A 22723-nucleotide genomic window follows, 5' to 3' on the forward strand; every position below is an offset into this window, starting at 1 on the left:
AATAATAGTATTACAGCTATTTATAAGTGTAAAACAATTTATTCTCAAGCTTGAAAAAATTTTAAATTCCTAAAAGGACTTGTGTTTTTGAAAATAGAATAATTTAACCTCAGATTTTGTTCTGTTAATAGTTATTTATTAGTAGGATTTTGAAGTGAGAAGTTAGGTATTTTAAAAGGATTGATGTAAGCTTTATTGGAAAACAATTATAACTTAAATTTGGAAGATAAATAGTTAAAATGTCAACCATGGTCCCACCAAATGTAAAGCAGAAAAAAATATGCTATGTGTATTTATACTTAATTGATAGGAATTGATGAACTTTGTCCCAATTTGCTCTTCTGCTTGGCTTAGAGATTATAATACAGATTGGTTGGAAATCTTTTGAATTTCAACTAAATTAATGGTTTGGACTGTTTTAAAAACTTTACACTTCCTGTAGAGAATCACAAAATGTCTATTTTCTGGTATTTGGGGGTTGTAAATGGGATTTGGAACATTTATGGTAAAGATAATGAACTTTATTTGGGGAAAAATGATGGAATAGAAATCTGGATGAATGAAAGCCAAAGATTTCTGATTTCTTTTCAAAGAAGATAAAGTATCTGACACACTTAGCAGATTGAAAATGAAAATAAAAATCTGTATATTTTGTTCTTTGCTTTTTTATTCTTGTGATAGAATTTGAAGAGTATCACTTGCTTGCTACAGTGTAGTCAGATCTATAAACAGGTATTGAATTTGTTTGAAAATATAATTTCTTTAAACTTCGTTTTATGTTGGAATATAGTTGATTAGCAATGTTGTGATAGTTTCAGGTGTACAGCAAAGTGATTGTTATACATACACATGTTTCTATTCTTTTTCAAATTCTTTTCCCATTTAGGTTGTTACATAATATTGAGCAGAGTTCCCTGTGCTATACAGTAGGTCCTTGTTGGTTATCCATTTTAAATACAGCAGTGTGTATGTGTCAATCCCAAACTCCCAATGTATACCTCCCCCATCCCCCAACCATAAATTCAGTCTCTGAGTCTTTCTGTTTTGTAAGTTCATTTGTAAGATTTATTTTGCATATAAGCAGTATCATACATATTTTTCTTTTTCTGACTTATTTCACTCGGTACAACAATCTCTAGGTCCATTCCTGTTGCTGCAAATGGCATTATTTCATTCTTTATAATGGCTGAGTAATATTCTATTGTATATATGTACTACATCTTCTTTATCCATTCCTCTGCTAGTGGACAATTGAAGTTGTTTCCATGTCTTGGCTATTATAAACAGTGCTGCATTGACCATTGGGGTGCATGTATCCTTTCGGACCATGTTTTTCTCTGGATGTGTATGCTCAGGAGAGGTATTGCAGGATGATATGGTAGTTCTGTTTTTAGTTTTTAAAGGAATTTCTGTACTATTCTCCATAGTGGCTGTACCAATTAAAGTGTAACATCAACAGTTAAGATTCCGGATGATAGTATGTGAAGATACTGACATCCACATTCAGAATGCTAGGTGTTGGCAATAGGTAGCCTGACTTGGTATGGTCAAATTAATCATTTAGAAATGCCTTTAAGCTTTTTTAATCCTTTGAAATCATTGTGGGGAATTCCCTGGCAGTCCAGTGGTTAGGACGCTGTGCTCTGACTGTCAAGGGCCCAGATTCAACCCCTGGTTGGGGAACTAAGAGCCGTAAGTCACTGCGCTGTGGCAAAAAAATAAATAAATAAAAATAAAATCATGAGGGCAGTTATATTTGACCCTCAGGTAAGCAGAATCAACATCAGTGAGCTACCCTGATCACTTTAGGCCTTTCAGTGTTTTAAAGTAGACCCTAAAGACTAAAATCTTCCTGAGTTATTTTAATTGGTTGGTTTATCACAGATGACTAGCCAGATAACATTTTATGCTGATAGCTCATTTAATGTAAATGAACCTGCCAGTTATCTCAGTTTGGGTAAGGCCACTTGCAATTTAAATTGCTGTGTTTCAGACTACCTGTGGTATAACATATTCTGATTTACCATGCTTGGTAGATAATCAACTCCAGTTATTATATACCAATTTATTATTTACTCAAAAGCTTTAAAAATCTGAAATAGTTTTATCTCTTTTAAAAATAAAAGTGCCTCCTGTGTACTATATAGTACTTTTTTCTCTGCTTGGTGGTGTTCAGCATCAGTTTGAAGCACTTTGAGAGTCTTGTTAGAGTATATCCCATCAGTTTGTATTGTTTTTCTTTTAGATTCCAGAATTCTAATAAAGACTGAAGTTTAAACAAAAAATAGAAAAAATCAACAATAGAATATGAAATATGGTAATGACAAGGAATGTCAACTTCTGAGCTTTTTGCCTTTTCTTTTCAGATAAAGATACAGATGTCACCATGAAAGGGAATGCGGATGACTTCAGCCTGAGAGACACCCTGAGTGTCGCATCAACCGATTCCTTTACTTCAACAGCAGAGGTAGGACATGTGTGTTCCTAATGAGGATTTCTTATTCTTTCTCAGCTGGACATTACTGTTTTGCCATTGTGCTGTAACTCAGTTCAGTAGCCATTTATTTAGTATTAACTCTGTGGTAGATACCAGGATACAAAGATGAATGTACCATGAACGTAAGTTCCCACAGGAGTTTAGAGTCTCTTTAGAGAGGTGGACGTGTAAACATAGACTCTAAGTGAACACTTTCATAGACTGGGTTATGGATGAGGCATATCAGTGTGTTAGTGGAAAGCAGTTCACCTTAAGAATCTTAAAATTATTCAGATTGTTTAGCTGAGAAATCATGTTTCTAGATATTTTTTTCCCAAGGAAATGAGATTCAAAGATTTATATATACAAACTATTCATAGCATTTTTAATAATAATGAAAAACTGAAAATAGTGTAATGCCAAATTATGGAATATCCATAATTTGAAATATTATAGTGCCATAAACACGCTTCCAAAGTTTGTAATGACATGGGAACATAAGTTAAGTGAAATGAGTATACAGAGTATGTGCTTGTAATTTTGTGATGAAGTAAAACCTGTTTGTGGTGTATTATGTGAGTATTTAGTCTGAGGGAAAAAGGCTAGATATAAATACACTAATATGTAAGCAGTGGTGATCACTAAATTATGGATTTATGAGTAATTTGTTTTACGCTGAGACTTAAATTTTTTATCCAAAGAGAAGGTTGCAAAGTGGTCATCTGTTTATAATCTTTTCTACTTGAGACAGTTTTAAAAATTACATATGGCCAATTTTATCTTAGAATTATTTCATTTTTATGGTAGATTCTTAGATATTACTGCTGTCCTTTTTCATATAAATAGTATCACACATCTGTTACTGATGTGTGGATTCAAGCTCTAGTGTGGAAAGCTTGGTATTCCAACACCCTTTTCCCTAAACTTTGATTCTGCCTTCTTTAAAGCTGTACAGACCATAATCTTTCATCCTCTCAAGATTTTTCTGTATATGTGTATTTTAGCTATTGCTTACAGTATCATCTCCTGAGTTCACAGTTTTACTTATAAGTAAACTTGTAAGTTTGCAACACACAAAATATATCTACTCATTTTATGAAGTAGCTATTTCCTCTGCTTTTTATGGATTGTTATAGACAGGGTTATCTTTCTTTTTTTTCCCCCCAGCTTTATTGAGATGCAATTGACTTAACATGAAGTTTAAGCTGTACAGAGCAATGATTTGAAACATATATTTGGAATAATTACCACAATAAGGCTAGTTATCACCTCTGGCACCTCACATCATTACCTTTTTTCTTTGTGGTATGAAGATTTGCTCTCTTAGCAGCTTCCAAGCATATAATACAGTACTGTTAACTAGAGTCATGATGCTGTACATTACATCCCTGGAACTTATTCATCTTCTAACTGGTAGTTTGTACCCTTTGATCAGCATCTCCCCAATTTTTTCTACATCCTGCTCCTGGTAACCACCATTTTGATCCTCTGTTTCTATGAGTTTGGCTTTTTTAGATCAAAATTATATGATACCATACAGTACAGTTGACCTTGGCACTACATAGGTTTGAACTGTGTAGATGCACTTATACATGGATTTTTTTTTCAGTAAATACATACTGCATCATCTGCAGTTGGTTGAATCCAAGGATGTGAAACTATGAATACTAAAGTGCCAACTATGGGACTTGAGCATCTGAAGACTTTGGTATCTGAGGCAGGTCCTGAAAAAGGAAATGGGGGGATGACTATTTCAACCACAGAAGGGGTCAATTCCCCTAACCCCCACGTTGTTCAAGGGTGAACTGTATTTGTCCTTCTCTGTCTTATTGCACTTTACATGCCTTCAAGATCCTGCCCCATACATATTGTCACAAATGGCAAGATTTCTTTCTCATGGATGAATAATATTTGATTGACTATACATACATTTATGTATACCACATCTTCTTTATCCGTTCATCAATTGATATACACTTGAGTTGTTTCCATTTCTTAGCTATTGTGAATAATGTTGCAATGAATATGAGAGTGCAGATATCTCAAGATAGTGATTTCATTTCCTTTTGATACATACCCAGAAGTAGGATGCTGAATCATGTGGTTTAAGCTATAAAGGTTTGATAAATTATGGAAAGAAAATGCATGAATACCACAGGAAGGGCTCACTATCGACAAAATCTCCTAGGAATGCTTCTAAGTGTAAATGTATGATCTCAGAATGTGAATGTTCCAAGATCAATTCCTTTTTAAGAAATGTTTGTTAAATTACTTTTAATTGCACTTACTATATGCCAAGAACTTAGCAGAAAAAAAAACTGTTTAATGAACAAAGTTGTTAAGAAAATAAGACCAGAAATCCTTGGGAAGTTTAAACAGTTTGTGATAATTTGAAAGCTTTAATTCAGAATTATCAGAAAGAGTTTTTGCCTAAATATTTAGATTAAAGCAAGTCCTGGCATAGACTTTTCTCTAAGGTTGGTCAGTCACTTTTGAAAGTGATTAACAAGATTCTCCTGTATAAGCTTTACCAGACAGTGGTTTGGAACCAGAGCCTTTTTTCCCTGAAAAGTCTTTTTTTTTAAAGCTAATACCTTTATTGAGATATAATTCATGTAGTATAAAAGTTCACTCTCTTAAACTGTACAGTTGAGTGGTTTTAGTATATTCACAGAGTTGTGCAAACTTTCTAATTCCAGTACATTTTTATCATCTCAGAAGAACTCCTACCTATTGGTAATCAATTCTTTTTCTCTCCTACCCCACTGTCCGGGGCGATTACTCCTGTACTTTCCATCTTTGTGGATTTGCCTGTCCTGAACACTTCATACTAATAGAATCGTGCAGTATATAATCTTTTGTGTTTGATGTTCTTTTACTTAGCATAATTTTCAAGCTCTGAAGAGTCTTTTGAATGTTAGGGAGCCACTGCATTGAGTACTGTCCCGACTTTCCTGTCTGTTAAAGAGATTATCATTTAATTGTTGTTGTTCACTCAGTGGTGGCCGACTCTTTGCGACCCCATGGACTGCAGCACACCAGGCTTCCCTGTCCTTCACCAACTCCTGGAGCTTGCTCAGACTCATGTCCATCGAGTTGGTGATGCCATCTAACCATCTTGTCCTCCATTGTCATTTAATAGGTAGAATCTAAAATTGCAAAGGGCTTCCCAGGTGGCTCAGTGGTAGAAGAACATGCCTGCTAAGCCGGAGAGGCTGGTTTGATCCCTAGTTCAGGAAGATCCCCTGGAGAAGGAAATGGCAACCCATTTCCCAGGAAATGCCTGGGAAATCCCATGGACAGAGGAGCTTGGAGGGCTACAGTCCATGGGGTTGCAAAGAGTGGGACACGACTTAACGACTAAACAAGAACAACAGTATTTTTTAGCTGTAAATTTAGTTTTTCTTAGAATTACCACAATTACCATTGTGTGTCTGTATATAAATTTAATATATAAGTTGTAGGGTTCTCTTTATTTATTTTTAAAATGTATTTATTTATTCAGCTGTGTCAGGTCTTAGTTGCAGCATGTGGGATCTTTCAGTGCATGCAGGGGCTTGGTAACCGTGGCACACAAGCATAGTTGTTCTTCAGTAGGTAGGATCTTAGTTCCCAGACCACGGATTGAACCCATGTCTCCTGCATTGCACAGCACATTCTTAACCACTGGACCACCAGAGAAGTCCCTAGGGTTCTCTTTAAAGAGAAAGTTTTATTATAATTCAGATACCTCTAGTCATATTCTAAAAGGAAACTTGGAAAGCTTTTGCTTTACCTCTCTGACTTGATAGCTCTTGTTTATAGCAACCCAGAATTATCTTATTTCCTCTGGGGTCAATTTTGTCTGTTTATCTTGGGCTTTCATTTTTGTACTGATGGTTTTCTTTTCAAATTTGAAAGCTTAATTGGTGACTGGATTGATTTTCTCAAGTAGATTGTGTGGGATAACAGCCTTGTTTTATGTTTGTTTCTTCTGGAAGAGGTGAACAGGGAAGGATAACTGGGCTCAGTCTATTTCTTTGAGGTTGTTGATTGGCAGGTATTTCTTTAGGATGAATGATGTGGAAATAGCCCAATCCTCAGGGCACACCTGAATACAGAATGGAAAGGGCTTTACTCTGGCAGATGCATCTCTCACCCTGGCAGACTTGCTTTCCCCAGGTGGTTCAAGTAATTTGTTTTGCTTTTTGGCTATGGCACATGGCTTGTGGGATCTTAGTTCCCTGACCCTCGGCAGTGAAAGCACGGAGTCCTAACCGCTGGACTGCCAGGGAATTCCTGTTCAAGTAATTTTTAAAAAGAAATGTTCTCTGGTTGCAAATTTGTTTTCCTGTAAGCTGCCTTTCTATTCCATGGCAGAAAGTAGAATAAGATACAGGACAGCTACAGTTATTTGGACACAGACTTCCATTTAAACTCCCATTTTCAATCCCTCTTCTTCAGTCCTGCCCTCATACCTGCTCACTGTGGGCCTGGCACTCCTCTTTGACTATATCTTCTCTTGAACTTGGGTTTCCCTTGTGGCTCAGCTGGTAAAGAATCCACCTGCAATGTGGGAGACCTGGGTTTGATCCCTGGGTTGGGAAGATCCCCTGGAGAAGGGAAAAGCTGCCCACTCCAGTATTCTGGCCTGGAGAATTCCATAGACTGCATAGTCCATGGGGTCACAAAGAATTGGACACAGTTGAGCGACTTTCACTCTCTCGAACTTATTCAGGACTATGGCTTCCTCATCTCTTTCATCTGTCAACACACTTCCATTTGCTTTCCAGTTTTTGGAAGTCTGTGTATCTCTCCACTATTACATTAGTAACTTGTTGCTATGTAATAAACTACCCAAAGTTTATTGTCCTAGAACCAATAAAATCCAGATGTGGACTGGGGGCTGGTGCCAAGACTAGGTCTGTCCCAGGTCTCAGGAGTGTATCTTAAAGGGTGGGACCATGTGCTCCGGTTCAGAGGTTAGTTGCCAGAGTCCTCAGTTTTCTAGGGATTAAATCAGTTAGGGGGCATGTGTCTTTTTGTTAGTCTATATTATAGCCTTCTATATATCCTGGGGGTTCCACAGTCGGGGTTTAATAGAGGCTCAAGCATTTTAGGAGTCTCCTTTAAAATCCAAGGCTTATGGGGTGGTTTTCTGGAGGTCATGGGCCTTAGGGTTAGTCCTGTGAGAACTACGTCCTGAGCACTAATCCGAAGGGCCTGTTGTTTTGGTATTTAATTCTAAAGTCACATATATTAGATAAGGAATATATCCTGGACTATATACTGGAATATATCCTGGAATATATACTCCTGGACTGAGCGTGCCTACCAAAGGCAAGCAGACACCATTTTTCAAAATAGAAAGAGGGTCCTGCTTGAAGAAACCATCAGGGAGAGGCTCTCACAATACAAGAACGTTGGTCTGGGCTTCTAGGCACCCAGATGGCCATTGGGGGCACCTACATTGACAAGAAATGCCCCTTTACTGGTAATATCTCCATCTGAGGGCAGATCCTGTCTGGGTGGTGACTAAGATGAAGATGCAGAGGACCACTTTCATCCCCTGAGACACCTCTATTATATCCAAAAATACATAAAAACATGTCTATTCACCTGTTGCTCTACGTCAGGGGCATCCAGATCGGTGACATTGTCACAATGGGTAAGGCTGCCCCCTGAGCAAGATTTTGTGAGTTCAGCATGCTCAAGGTCACCAAGGTTGCCAGCGCCAAGAAGTGGTTCCAAAAATCAAAAATCCTGAGACTGGACACCTGCCCACTCCCCCAGTTATTTCCCATTCAACAGTAACAACGATAGCAAACATTTATTATCTTGTTGTTCTGAGGATCAAGAATGTGGAAATGGTTTATCTGGGTGGTTTTGATTTGAGGTCTTTTGTACACTGTAGTCAAGTATGTTGGCCGGGGCTGTAGTCATCTGAAGATTGACTGGAGCTGGAGAATCTGCCCTAAGCTTACTTACATAAATGGCACGTTGGTGCTACCTTTTGGTAGGAAACCTATGTTTTTTATGGTTTTATGGACTTTTCAATAGGACTGCTTGAGCCTTTTCATAACATGGCACCTGGCTTCCACAAGAGAGAGTGAGACAGAAGCAGTGATTGTTTTGATGTAGCCTCAGAAATCACACGCCATTATTTCTATCTGTTATTGGTTACCCAGGTTAGCCCTCTTCAACATGAGATGCGGTATGAAGTACCAGGAAGAGAGAATGATCATGAGTGGCATTTTATTTTTTATTTTATAATTTAAAAATGTTTGTTTATTTGGCGGCATTGGATCTTAGTTGCAGCGTGCAGGATCTTTCATTGTGGTCACATGTACATGGTACTCAGATTGGTTGCCCCATTGCATGGTGATCTTAGTTCTGCGACTAGAGATCAAACCTGTGTCCCCTGCATTGGAAGGCAAATTCTTAACCACTGGACCACCAGGGAAGTCTCATGAGTGCCATTTTAGAAGGCAGTTATTGTAAGTTTATTTCCTTTTTTTTTCTTTTTTATTAGTGAGATAGGGGATATAGTCATTCCTGCTTTCTTTATAAGTCCTATTTATAATTTTAGGTGGTTATTTTGAAAGGAAAATGTAAATGTTAAAAATAGTCTATATTAAAATTGAACTTAGCCTATTTTATGATCCAACTTATAATAGTTTTGGGACTTTGGACGTTTCTTTCATGGTTGTTCAGAGGCTTTTAAAAATATTAGGGCTTTTAAAAATATTACTTCACATTCAGCAAAGTCATTGCTCGCCAAAGAAGATAAGGCCCAGTCTCTCCTGCATCTCTTGGAAGGCATGGGGGAAGTAATTTGAGATGTTAAATAACTTAGAAATGAAGGGCATTTCAAGTTTCAGCTAGCAAATAAAAGAACCCTTTTTCATGGTGAATTACATGTTTCCATATGTGGGGATTAAACTATGTTACTGACTTCCGCTTCTGAAGTAACATCTCAGCTCTAGTAAAATGTTAACCTTTTTCTGCAGCCTTTTAAAGTTTTTAAGAATTTTGTCCAAAAAAAATCTTATTATAAGATATACTCTAAAATGAGAATTTAAGCCATCATTTAGTGATTTGCCTTTTAAAAATTCAATCCTAATTTAATTTAGGATTTAAATTAGTAAATTCTGCGTTGTCATTGTCTCTTAGGAAGAGTTGGTGATAACGTTAGCTAGTGTCAGATCTTCAATGTGACGTATTTTCACAGCTGCAAGCTTATTTTAAGAGACTTATTTACACAGTCAACTCAGCCAAACCAACAAATAAGCAAGATAGACTAATAAATCAAGACTTGACTCTGGAATCTCTTATTGTTGGTTTTGTTCACTTCTTATTAGTATAAAGTATTTTATGTAGCAAGTTTAATTGGAGCCCTAGTTTCCTCTTTAGGATTTTTTCTACTGGTAGGTGTACATAGATCCTATTTGTTTTGACAGTGGTACAAAACTTTAAACTATTTACTGTCTAAAGAATTTCCACACTAATTTTTTAAACTGTTACGTTTCTTTTTAACCTCAAAAACACTTTTCCTTTAGCATAATCTATTTTCTGTAAAATATAAAGGGAAATATTACTTAAAGCCGACAGTATATAATGTCAAATATTGTCATTTCTGTCTACTTTTTTTTTTTTTTTGCCTCTGGACTAATAGACACACATATATATATACACTATCCTAAATACTGCTGACACTACTCCTTTGGATTTTTGGATAAGGCTGATAGTAGAGTACATAGCGTTTGATATTTAAAAGTACATATAAGCTCTGGAATAAATGCCTGGTTATAAGTTCTGCCATTTAGTAGTGGGCCTTGGGGCAAGTTCCTGCTAATCTAAATCTCTATTTCTTTACCTCTGAAATGTAGATAGTAATTTGTTGTTGTTCCGTCGCTCAGTCGGTCCAGCTCTTTGTGACCCCATGGACTGCAGCACGCCAGGCTTCCCTGTCCCTCACCATCCCCCAAAGTTTGCTCAAACTCAAATCCACTGAGTCAGTGATGCCATCCAACCATCTCATCCTCTGTCGTCCCCTTCTCCTGTCCTCAGTCTTTCCCAGCATCAGGGTCTTTTCCAGTGAGTCAGCTCTTCGCATCAGGTGGCCAAAGTGTTGGAGTTTCAGTTTCAGCATCAGTCCTTCCAGTGAATATTCAGAGTTGACTTCCTTTAGGATTGACTGGTTTGATCTCCTTGCTGTCCAAGGATTCTCAAAAAGTCTTCCTCCTTTATCAGTGGTTGTAAAGAAGTGAGATAATTGAGTATTTAGCACAGCATTTAGCACAGCACTGGGTGGAAATGAAGTGCCAGAACTACAGCATGGAGAAACACTTCTGAAATAGTAGGGTAAAAGCTTCCAAAGATCTCCTCCACAAAAGCAATGAAAACTCTGGCAAAAATTGTCAGAAATTTTCAGAACTCTGAAAATTAAACACTTGTAAAAATTCAGAGAGCATTTATTTAAGGACAGTGGCTGAATCTCCATGCAAAGAGTGAACTTTGTAAATCTTTTTTTTTAACTGTTAAAAATTTTGGCTCCACTCAGTCTTTGCTGCTGCCTGAGGCTTTCTCTAGTTGTGGCGAGTGGCAGGTTTCAGGGCATGGGCCTCTCATTGTGGTGGCTTTACTTGTTGCAGATCACAGGCTCTAGGGTGTGCAGGCTTCAGTACTTGTGGCCCATGGGCTCAGTAGTTGCAGCTCGCCGGCTCTAGAGCTCAGGCACAGTAGTTGTGGGTCAGCTGCCTTTTAGCATGTGGAATCCTCTTGGACCAGGGGTCAAACCTGTGTCCCTTGCATTGGCAGGTAGACTCTCAACCACTGGGATCACCAGGGAACTCCACACTGTAAATTTTTAACTTGTTCCTTTTCCATCCCTCTCTCCAGAGGAGTCTTGAAAACCAACAGGTTCACCACTGTGGTGACTGTGAAAATCAAGGGCTCAGCAGCCACTGGAAGAAACTTAATGGCTTTGGAGCCTCCCAACAGTCCCATCACTAGAGAATTGTCACCATTTGACCTGTATGGCAGCTCCTTGCAAAGCTCCGTTCTAAGGACTTGTCTTTATTTGACCAGACTCAGAGCTTGCTATGTACAAAGTTTCTATCCCTAGAGTCTTTGTTGAAAAATATCAGCGGGAATTAACATTGCAGCTGCTTGAAGTGGTAATACCATCAGAGCTAGCAAGAGGGTGAACAAAAAACTAAAAGGAAAAATTGGGTAAAGAGATGTTTATAGGGAGCTTTGAAAAGCTCCAGCATATTCCTGAGAATCTAGAAGGACACAAGCATGTGCAGGGCTATGCATGTGTCCAGGGAAGACCTTAGAAATCCCTAGCCTCTCACCTCTGGCCAACCTTCATGTTCTGCACAAAACAAAACTTAAGGTGGACAAAAGGAAAAAAAAGCAATTAATTGGCATTTATCAGAAGTAGAAACTTTTGTGCTTTAAAGGACACCAACAGGGAAGTGAGAAGGTAGTAGAATGGGAGAAAATATTTGTAAACCATGTAGCTGATAAAGGTCTTATATCCAGAATACATAAAGAACTGTTGTAACCCAGCAATAAATGGACAAATAAACTAACTTAAAAATGGGCCAGGGATTTCAATAGATATTTTTCCAAAGAAGATACACAAAGGCATACATAAGGATACATAGGATACATAAGGATACATAAGGATATGAAAGATATTGCACATCATTAGTCATTAGACAAATTTAAACCACTTCACACCCACTAGCAGAGAAGGCAATGGCACCCTACTCCAGTACTCTTGCCTGGAAAGTCCCATGGGCGGAGGAGCCTGGTAGGCTGCAGTCCATGGGGTCGCTAGGAGTTGGACACGACTGAGCGACTTCACTTTCACTTTTCACTTTCATGCATTGGAGAAGGAAATGGCAACCCACTCCAGTGTTCTTGCCTGGAGAATCCCAGGGACGGGGGAGCCTAGTGGGCTGCCGTGTATGGGGTTGCACAGAGTCGGACACGACTGAAGCGACTTAGCAGCAGCAGCACACTCACTAATAAAAAAAAGATGGACAATAACAATTGTTGACAGAGGTGCGGAAAAATTTAAATCATTATACGTTGCTAGTGGGAATGGAAAATGGTGCAGCCACTTTGCAAAACCTGTTTCCTCAAAAAGTTAAACACAGAGTTACCATCTGACACTTCCATTTTTTAGTTATATACTCAAGGGAATTAAAAACATAAAAAACTTGTTCAGTTGCTCAGTCGTGTCCCACTCTTTGTGACCCCATGGACTGCAGCACACCAGGCTTCCCTGTCCATCACCAACTCCTGGAGTTTACTCGAACTCATGTCCATTGCGTCGGTGATGCCATCCAACCATCTCATCCTCTGTCATTCCCTTCTCCTCCCGCCTTCAATCTTTCCCAGCATCAGGGTCTTTTCCAAAGAGTCGGTTCTTCGCATCAGGTGGCCAAAGTATTGGAGTTTCAGCTTGAGGATCAGTCCTTCCAATGAATATTCAGGACTAAAAAAAACTTGTACATAAATGTTTAAAGCAGTCTTATTCATGACTGTCAAAAAGTGGAAAAAACCCACAAGTCTGTTAGCTGTGGAAAGGATAAACAAAATGTGATATACTCACACAATTCAGTCATAAAGAAGGCTGGAGTACTGTTATATGCTTCCTTATAGGTGAACCTTGGAAACATGATGCTACATGAAAGAAACCAAATGCAAAATGCTGCATGTACTTCAATCTGTCTGTATCGTTTCCAGAGTGGGAAACTCCACAGACACTGAAAAATTATTGGTTCCCAGAGCCTGGAGAGAAGGGGGATGGGGAGTGACTGCTAACAGGCAGAGGGTTTCTTGTTGGCATAGTATAAAAATATTTTGAAATTGCAAAGTGGTGCTGATTGCATAACCCAGTGAATGTACTAAAAACCACTGAATTACATACTTAAATGGGTGAATTTTATAGTATGTGAATTATATCTCAATAAAGTGTAGTTTATTTTATTTTTAAAAACCAAAAACCCCTACAGCATTCTATTTAAGTGGATCACTTGGTATTGGGAAATGAAATTGCTCTGGAGTTTTTCTGCTTAGCTGCCAACTCTGTAGTGTTTACAGTTATTTTTTAATGAACTGTCAGAAGCCTGGAGTTGCATTTGTAGAGTCGTTATGCTAGCCAGAGTACATGACTATTTTTCAGTTATACAAATGTTAATCAAAGATACATATAAGAAAAAAATTCCCTAGAATTCACCAAGTTGAGATTATTACAGTATTTTTGTAGAAAGTTTTACTTCATATACAATCATGAGTTAATACTTTAAAGCATTCTTTGGATGATAAAAAATTCTCTTTTTTTCCCCCAGTGCTTCATCATCAATTATTATTGTTGATGACCTGTGAAATACTGCTTTTCTGTACACTGTGAATTTAAGTAATTGGACTCAAAATAAACTAAGCTTGTTATAAAGTTTTACTTGTTACAACTGAACTTTGAAATAAAATGAATTCAGATCTTACTAGCTGTAAAATCTTATTGAATTATTTTCACATTTTAATCAGATTGAGTATATTAGTAAGATCCTATTTTTTATTTTTTATAATTTTTCATCCTGTATCAGTGTAGTCTGTTTTAACACACGTATTCTTAGCTTGCAGAGCACAAAGAAGCGCGGCATACCTACAGCCTGGAGTCCCTTTGCCACTGTCCTTTTTACGAAGAGGCCATGCGCTTAGTTGAAGAAGGAAAAATTTACTCAAGAGTGCTTAGGTATCAGGCTTATGTTTATGAAAAATATTAAGATGCTGTTGATATGTTTGTCTGATATTTGTTTAAAATATTTATGAGAATAGGGGAAAAATGTTTTTAGGCACAAAACAATTTTTTTATGTATTTTGTCAGTATTGAAAAGGCATGTGTTTTTTATTAAGGTCCTGAGGTTAAGCCTTATTCCAGACTTGTAGTAGGCTTGATCTTAAATGCACTTTAACAGTTGTCTCCCCTGTTTATTACTTAGAACTGAAATGTTGGAGTGCCTAGGAGACAGTGATTTTCTTGCCAAACTTCACTGTATTCGACAGGCTTTTCAGGTATTTTTTTTTTAACATTAAGTGACTTCATCCAGCCACTCATCCCCACCCTCATGCTATAGAGTCCAGCTGAATATAAACAGGACAGCTCTTTGCTCTTTATTATCCTTATTCGTAATGGCAAATAAAAAGTACTAAGTTTATTTTTCCTCCCTGCTGTCTCCCTTCATTTGTCTTCATTTGTCATCCTCTCCTGTAACTTCCTGGGTCTACCACATTTTGTCAGAATACAATATTTTGATGCTAGAGATGTGTATGTACAAGTAACTGCTTAAAGTATAAGTCCTTTTTCTTATTATCAATTAGTATGTGTTCTAGAATGTTTTTCAATTGAATCAGTTGTAAAATCACCAATTTCCTAAGGTAAAATAAGGTCATTTAACAACAAAATTCTCTTTATTTTTCTGTTCTGGAGTTGTGTAATTATTTCAAATTTTTCTAATATTAAATTGAACAGATTTAAATTCAGATTTATCTCCCTTTAATCCTTTAAAATTTTCTGTTCAAGAGCTCTTTTTATTCTAGTTACTTAGGACTTTTTTATTCCTGTGGTGTACCTGCTGAAATAGTACCATAGAGAAGGAAATGGCAACCCACTCCAGTGTTCTTGCCTGGAGAATCCCAGGGACGGTGGAGCCTGATGGACTGCCGTCTGTGGGGTCGCACAGAGTCAGACACGACTGAAGCAACTTAGCAGCAGCAGCAGCAACATGTATTAACTGTATTAGGGTTATTTGTACATACATGTGCTATAAAGTCAGATATCCATTCAAATTAATTATAGGTTTCCTTTTTTCTTTGGGGATGGATATTTTTCAGGTAATTCTTTCAGAAACAGCCAACAGGATATTCCTTGCTGAGAGTGGAAGGAAAATTTTATCAGCGTTAATTGTAAAAGCACGAAAGGTAAACTTGTTTTGTTGGCAAGTTTATTTTATTGTTATTATTTCAATTGAACTGATGATTAAAAATTATTACATTTTTAATAGAAGAAAATGTTTTTGTAGATATTTGTAAAAATTCACATACTAAAAATAAATAACCCCCAAAGTATTTCTGCTTGGGTTGATTTATTTTCTGTGTATAAAGTTCATACAGTTTTGAGCAAGTTGATGAATATATTCAGTTTCCCATTTAAAAATCTACTAATGTCATGGTAAGAATTATCATTAAATCAGCTATACGCCCACCACTGTTATTATTTTGATACCTCTTTTCTTATGCCTCCCTCAATCCCGTTCAGTAAGAAGGTCCTAGGAAATAGTGTAGATCTCAGAAATCTGGAAATACAAACTGAACTGCCTTTCACTCGTATTCATCTTCATGGGTCTGAATGAGGCAGAAGCAATGGCAGGAATTTTATTAATACTGTAAGGAACCACTTTTCATTTATGCAGGATGTGTCTAGATGATGAGAAAAAGAAACCTCAAACAGACTTTCCCTGAGCCATTTGAACACCTGGTTTTCAAACACAATCCCTTTGAATCTCAGTTCCCTCATTTGTATAATAGGATTATATTTATGGTACCCTATTTCAGAGTTCTTATGATGATTAAATAAATGATACATAGGAAAACATATTTTAAAAGTGCTACATAAATTTGCAGTTTAGTCTCTAAATCATGTCTGACTCTACAGGATACTGTAGCCCTCCAGACTCCTCTGTCCATGGGATTTCCCAGGCAAGAATACTGGAGTGGGTGGCCATTCCATCTCCTGGGGATCTTCTGACCCATGGATTAAACCCACATCTCCTGCATTGGCAGGCAGATTCTTTACCACTGAGCCACCAGGGAAGCCCAGTATAAATTTAGGATCATATTAACTACTTATAATTTCCAATGTAAATCTTTTTTTAAAAAAAAAACAAAAGAAACAGAATATTTAATAATTATATGAAAAAGTTCCATAGTATTATAGTCAAATAAATTCAAATTGAAATAGTACAATAGGACTTCCCTGACAGTCCAGTGGTTAAGACTCTGAGATTCCAATGCAGGGGGTGTGGGTTCCATATCTGGTCAAGGAACTTAAGATCCCACATGCTACGTGGCCAAAAGATTTAAAAAATAATAATAAACAAAACACAATAGCCTGTTCTGCCTATCAAATTGCCACCACTAGAAAGACAGGGAAATGTGTTGGTTGCTCTGTCTTTGTGACCCCATGGACTGGAGCCTGCTGGGCTCCTCTGTCTGTGGAATTCTCCAGGCAAGAATACTCGAGTGGCTTGTTATGCCCTTCTCCAAAGGATCTTCCTGACCCAGGGATCGAACCCAGGTCTCCCTCATTACAGGCAGAAAGACAGTAAACCCAATATAAATCTTATGTTGCTATCTTGGCCTTCCCAAGGCTGATAAACCCATTGATTTGAATTAGAGTATGATTTGAACTAGAGTTCCTCCAAAAGGAATAGAACTCTATCAAAAGTATCACATAGTATCTTCTGTAACCAAGTTTTCATCTCAAAGACTAACCTAAATAAGCACATATATTTGAGTAGTAAGCATTTGCTTATGACATTTTACTTACATTCTTAGTCTTGACTTCTGCAAAATGTTGGGCTAACAAAATAAACCAAACGAATATGGCATACCTTGAAAATGTGTTTTAATTGTTACCTAATAGAATGAAGATCTTACAAGCTTACTTGAATATTTACTTTGAGGGTTTGAGCATTGTTATAAAGTTGAGATTAGGATTAAAGTGTGTTTTCTTCTGCAGAATCCAAAGAAGTTTGAAGATGTTTTTGATGAAATGATCTATTTTTTAGAGCAGACTGATCACTGGGATAATACTGAAATGGAACTTGCTGCTAGAGGAGTAAGTCAGATTTTTTATAATATTTATCCCCTTTCATTATTTATACATAATATTTACATAATTTGAGGCCACTGTTTCCTTGTCCTTGTTAAATGACAGTAAAACCAATTTTGTGAAGGTTATTATGATACAGTCGTAAACAATAGCAACCACAGTCTATACATTGGGGCAACAATTGAAAATAGTATATTTTTTAAAAAACCCTTTGTTCTTTCTTGTGCTTTTTCCTTCCTTCCAAAACTCAATGAGCAGAGGCTTTAGCAGAGTGGTAATGGTAACCTGTATAAGGGTGGTTTCAGATAGGACAGTGGCAGCTCAGGGGAGATGGGGGATTGGCTACCTATACAGGATCAAACAAAAATACATATATTGAGAATAATCAGAGTGAGATTTCTCATGATTAGAGAAGTGAAATATAAAAAGCTAGGGTTGGAATTGGAGCTATTAGTGTGAATTCATAGTTTACTAAATAGAGAAATAAATAGGAAGGTTTGCATATATGTAAACATACATAAACTTACTAACTCTATTCACAGAGAGGGTCTGGGAGCAAGAACACAATCCCTAACACACAAATCTTGGCTTCTAAGTCCCACTCTCCACTAAAAGGAACTAGGACTCCATGGAAATTTGGCTGATTTCAGCACTAGAATACAAAAAGCATGTGATGAGCCTGGAATATTTTATTGTAATGGAAGCTTAAAGAATGAGTTTGCAAGGGGCTGGAAGGCTTTCTTGGCAGAGAAAACAGTAGATGCCGAAACACAGAGGCACAGTCTTCACAGTCCTTCTTTCTCTGGTGTTCCTTCACTCAGTTAAGAACCTCTCAGTATCTAGTTCACACGTGGTATAGCGTGTAGTACAGTACAGTCTGCATGAATGAAAGCGTAAGAGATTCATAATGTGGTGGAGAAGACAGGCGGATATACCAGTAACTAAAGGACAGGCTTCCCCTGTGGCTCAGCTGATAAAGAATATGCCTGCAATGCGGGAGACCTGAGTTCAGTCCCTGGGTTGGGAAGATCCCCTAGAGAAGGGAAAGGCTACCCACTCCAGTATTCTGACCTGGAGAATTCCATGGACTTTACAGTCCATGGAGTCGCAAAGAGTCAGACACGACTGAGTGACTTTCACAGAAATGACAGAGCAGAAAGAGCCTGTAGATACCATAATGAAAGCACGGACAAAGGACTTCTAGAACAGAGTGGAGGGAGAGATTAATTTCACCTGATGGGATCTAGGAAGGAACAACTGACATGTGAATTACAGCTTTTGGTTGTGAGTTATTTTCAGTGTTGTCTCTCCTCTTTTAACCTGATTCACCTAAAAACGTGCTGCTGTTGTCATATATGAAGCCCTCACTCAGACTTTATTTCAGCTCTCTGTAATAATGATTTCTGTTTTAACTTACAATTTAATACAGGTAAAAAATCTAAACTTTTATGATGTTGTTTTGGATTTTATATTAATGGATTCCTTTGAAGATTTAGAAAACCCACCTACATCCATACAGAATGTAGTAAATAATCGCTGGCTAAACTCCTCCTTCAAAGAAACTGTAAGTGATGGTTCACGTTTCTCAGCATTTAAATTTGATAAAAAAAAGTTGTCAGAACTGAGAAGATGAATAAAATTAATATATATAAATATATGTCTGCCTGTAGAACGACTATTATGGAAACTGAGCTCATCCTTTGATATTGGGATCAGATGTGTATGATATATAACATATGAAAGTGAAATTTGCCTTTGGGCTCATCTATCAGTCCCTGCCTTGATTTTGAGGACCCAGTATTTCTTTAGATCTCAAAAAACACTTGGGTTTCAAACTAGGTCAGGCCTAACAAAAAATTGTAACTGAAATGACCCTATGACTAAATAGAAATGTAGCAGTTTCAGTGAAAAGATGATACATATATTTTTTTTGCGGAAAATGCAGAGTTTCTTCTTCCCAAATACTATAAAAAATTCAAGTAGAAGGGAATTCCCTGGTTGTCCAATGGTTAGGATTCCACAGTCTCAGTGCCAGAAGGTCTAGGTTCAATCCCTGGTCAAGGAATTGAAGAACCCCAGGCATGGACTTGCAAACCCCTCCCCGCCAACACACACACAAAGATTAAGGTAGAAAAAAATAAGCATGTGCAAAAATAAAATGGGTTTAAACTGTATTGTATGCTTTGGATATTTTCAGTTTCTGTTGTTTATTGTACTCAGATTTCTATTTAACATTTTTTTTGTTGGGCTGAAGTGTGTACCTTGAAGTAGGTGGAATTAATGAAAGTTTGAGTCTTTAGAAAACTAAAAAAAGTTTCAGTTGGGTATTTCACAGTCATTTTGGAAGTGCCTGATACCACATTTTAAAGCATTTTTCATAAATCCACTTTTCCCTCAAAGTATGTTTTAACCATAAAAACTGGATGTTCTTCATTTCTGTAACTGCTTCGGGACAAGTTAAAAACCTTGATCGAAGTTAGGTCATGCCACAGTAGGGTCAGATTTCTTCAGAATCCACTGGGGTGTTTTAGTTCCTGTTACTAGGGATGTCTTTTCGTTCTTTATTGGAATAAAACTTTTGGCTCAACTCATAACTATTTCCAGCACTACTACAATTCTTGAGGAAAAAATATTACTTGAATTTAATTACTGAGTTTCTTGGCACCAGAGTTCAGCCTTTCTCTGTCAGTGGCTTTGAATTTAATTTCAAAATTTATAAATACCTTTTCATTAATATTTACAAACAATAGAAAGAACATGAACTAGTTCTTTTTAGTTAATATTTTAAACATTTTAGACCTTTTAACTTTGAATTTCTAATAATAGTCACTCTTTTTTAAATGGAAAGTTTATATAATTATTCAATTAAATCTTGCTTTTTCTCCTCTGTATATATTTAGGCTGTGGCTTCAAGTTGTTGGTCAGTGTTGAAACAGAAAAGGCAACAGATGAAGGTAAAACTCATCATGTCTTGGATTTCTTCGTAATTTGAGGCTCTTGTTGAAGAAACGTCTGAGTCAGTTTTCAGCTGGGGATGGCAGCTCATAAGCCCTGTCCTTCAAGCTCGATGAGTGATCTGTTGGCACTGGGTTGGGTTCTCTGTTTTTGAAGTTGGGAACAGAGTTTTTGCTTTTTTGTCTTTTCACTTAATGATATTACAAGATTTTAAAAATTGTTTAACATAGTGGATGTTAGTTTGTGTAATCCAATTGAGAAATGATGATTGATTCTTAAAGCTGCTTTATTTAACACCAAAAATCACCACAAAGTCTATATCCTGTGCCCACACCGCACACCCTCCAGCCCATCTCACCCTCTACACACTGCTCTCGCCACACACTCCTTTGGTAAAGGATGGACTCTGGAGTGAGACTGGTTCCAAATGCCACTTGTGAGCCGTGACCTGGGGCAAGTCTTAACCTTCCTGTGCCTTAGTTTCCTCATCTCTAAAGAAGAGCATAGGATCTACCTTGTGGGGTTTTTTGTTAGGATCAATGTGCTCAGAGTAGTGCTTGGCATAGTGCATTATGCAAGTGTTGGTTACCATTATCATTTTTTTATTTTTTTTTATTATTTGCCCACTGACCTATAGTATTTTATCATGTCCATATTTCTAAGCCTGAGCCTTATAACTTTGAGATAGTATTTCTGAGGGCAGTGTTTTTGAGCATCTGCAGAAGGGTGCTTGTTACAAATAATTCTGGAGACCATATATTTGAATAATTCTTGTTTAAAAGATGTTGAACAGGGATGTATTGTAAAACATGGGGAATGTAGCTAATATTTTGTAATAACTGTAAGTGTAATGTAACCTTTAAAAATTGTATAAAAAATGAGGGACTTCCCTTGCAGTCCAGTGGTTAAGACTCCATGCTTCCATTGCAGGGGGCGCAGGTTTGACCCCTGGTCCAGGGACTAAGACCCTGCATGCCGGGCAGCACAGCAAAAATAAAAAGAAGAAAAAAATTGTACAGAAAATAATTCCAAAGACCCTGTGTTTTTAAACAAGATGATTAGAAACTCTAATGTTTGAGAACCACTGGTTTAGGGCTGGGGAACAGACTTGTAGACTTCGGTTTGATTTTCATATTCAGTGGTATGATCATAGGTAAGTTAAACTGTCAGCTGACCTTCAGTTTTCCTACTTGCAAAATGGAATTAATACTTGCCTCATAAAGCTGCTGCAAAGATGAAATGAGGTAAAACATAAAAGTTAAAAGAGTAAATATATAAAAAAATAGTAAATATATAAAAGTTTAATAAATAGTAGTATCTATAATAATAGCGATTGTTATGGAATATTATTAATATGTTATTATTATTATTATACCTAACCTTACTTCTTCTTAATATAAATCTTGTGCCTTGGACTACTGTTCTTCATGTACCCACAGATACCTATATATTTCACCTCTTGGTGAACTATTTCCTGTACCTGGAATGCCATACTCTGTCCTCTGTACTTAAATAATTCTTACCTACTGTTGAGTTCAGCTTACATTACTCCCTGGTGCCTGTGCTAACTTCTTACATGTCTGAATTCCTAGTATAGTTAATATATGTAGTTAATATAAATATAGGATTTAGAATTTAATATACACAGAACATCTTTTAGACTGTTGTCAGTGTATCCATGAAAACCTTTTGGCCTTTACTTATTTGTGAGTTAGGATAGGTTTTATAACCCCTCTGAAGTCTCGCTTTTTATGTGTGATAATGATGTTAACATGACCTACTTTTTCAGGAACATTTTATTAAATTAAGTAGAACTTAGCTCATTATCTGGAATATAATAGGTACTCATTAAATGGCAACGACTGCTATATTTTTAAATTGAGGTTTAAACGATGTCTTGGAGCCTAGAAAAGAGAAAATAACTTCTCCAGGAGACAGAACCTTAAGGCGTACTTAAGCCCAGTAGATGCTATGATAAATCTCACAGGATTCTATTTAACATGGGAAATTTAGAAAGTTATTAATAAACTTAGAGAGTTTCCTACATCATAGCTGTATATATTACTATTTCACAAGAAGGTGCATTACATAATTAAATGCTTCAATAATATCTGTTCTGTAACTGAAAGTTAAAAATCCTAGTAAGCATATTTTTGTGCTTAATCAGTGTAAACTTTATTTTAGTCTTTTTCGGATAATCTAAGTGAGTAGAAGTTCTTCAATTCTACTGAACTAGCTAAAACCATGGTAGTCTCATTAATCCTAAAAATTGTACTGCTAAGGAACATTGTAGCATTCTTGTTATTGCTTGGTTACAGCATTCTGATTTCTTTTTTATGAGGTGAAAATGCCTTTAAGAAGTAATGTTTTCAGCACATTGAAATTGTTGGATAGATTATGAA

General features: G+C 36.9%; 1 protein-coding gene and 1 pseudogene across 7 annotated transcripts in view; both read left to right on the forward strand.

Annotated features, from left to right (window-relative positions):
- MIGA1 (mitoguardin 1) overlaps window positions 1–22723 on the forward strand; it is a 78660-nt gene that overhangs the window by 50230 nt on the left and 5707 nt on the right. For 5 of the 7 annotated variants that reach the window (XM_086390697.1, XM_086390695.1, XM_086390699.1 and 2 more), the window contains 7 exons: window positions 2367–2467; window positions 14110–14228; window positions 14476–14548; window positions 15368–15454; window positions 17274–17372; window positions 18796–18930; window positions 20267–20320. In XM_086390697.1, coding sequence (XP_086246823.1) covers window positions 2367–2467; window positions 14110–14228; window positions 14476–14548; window positions 15368–15454; window positions 17274–17372; window positions 18796–18930; window positions 20267–20320 — 668 coding nt within the window. The remainder of the gene's footprint in view (window positions 1–2366; window positions 2468–14109; window positions 14229–14475; window positions 14549–15367; window positions 15455–17273; window positions 17373–18795; window positions 18931–20266; window positions 20321–22723) is intronic. The other 2 variants (XR_015160296.1, XR_015160297.1) reach the window with 1 other exon arrangement.
- On the forward strand, window positions 2614–8409 carry LOC147375641 (small ribosomal subunit protein uS17 pseudogene; annotated as a pseudogene).

The sequence above is a fragment of the Bos grunniens genome, chromosome 3, assembly GCF_055505025.1.
Source record: "Bos grunniens cultivar Pamir isolate PY7600 chromosome 3, Bosgru_T2T1.0, whole genome shotgun sequence".
NCBI lineage: Eukaryota > Metazoa > Chordata > Mammalia > Artiodactyla > Bovidae > Bos > Bos grunniens.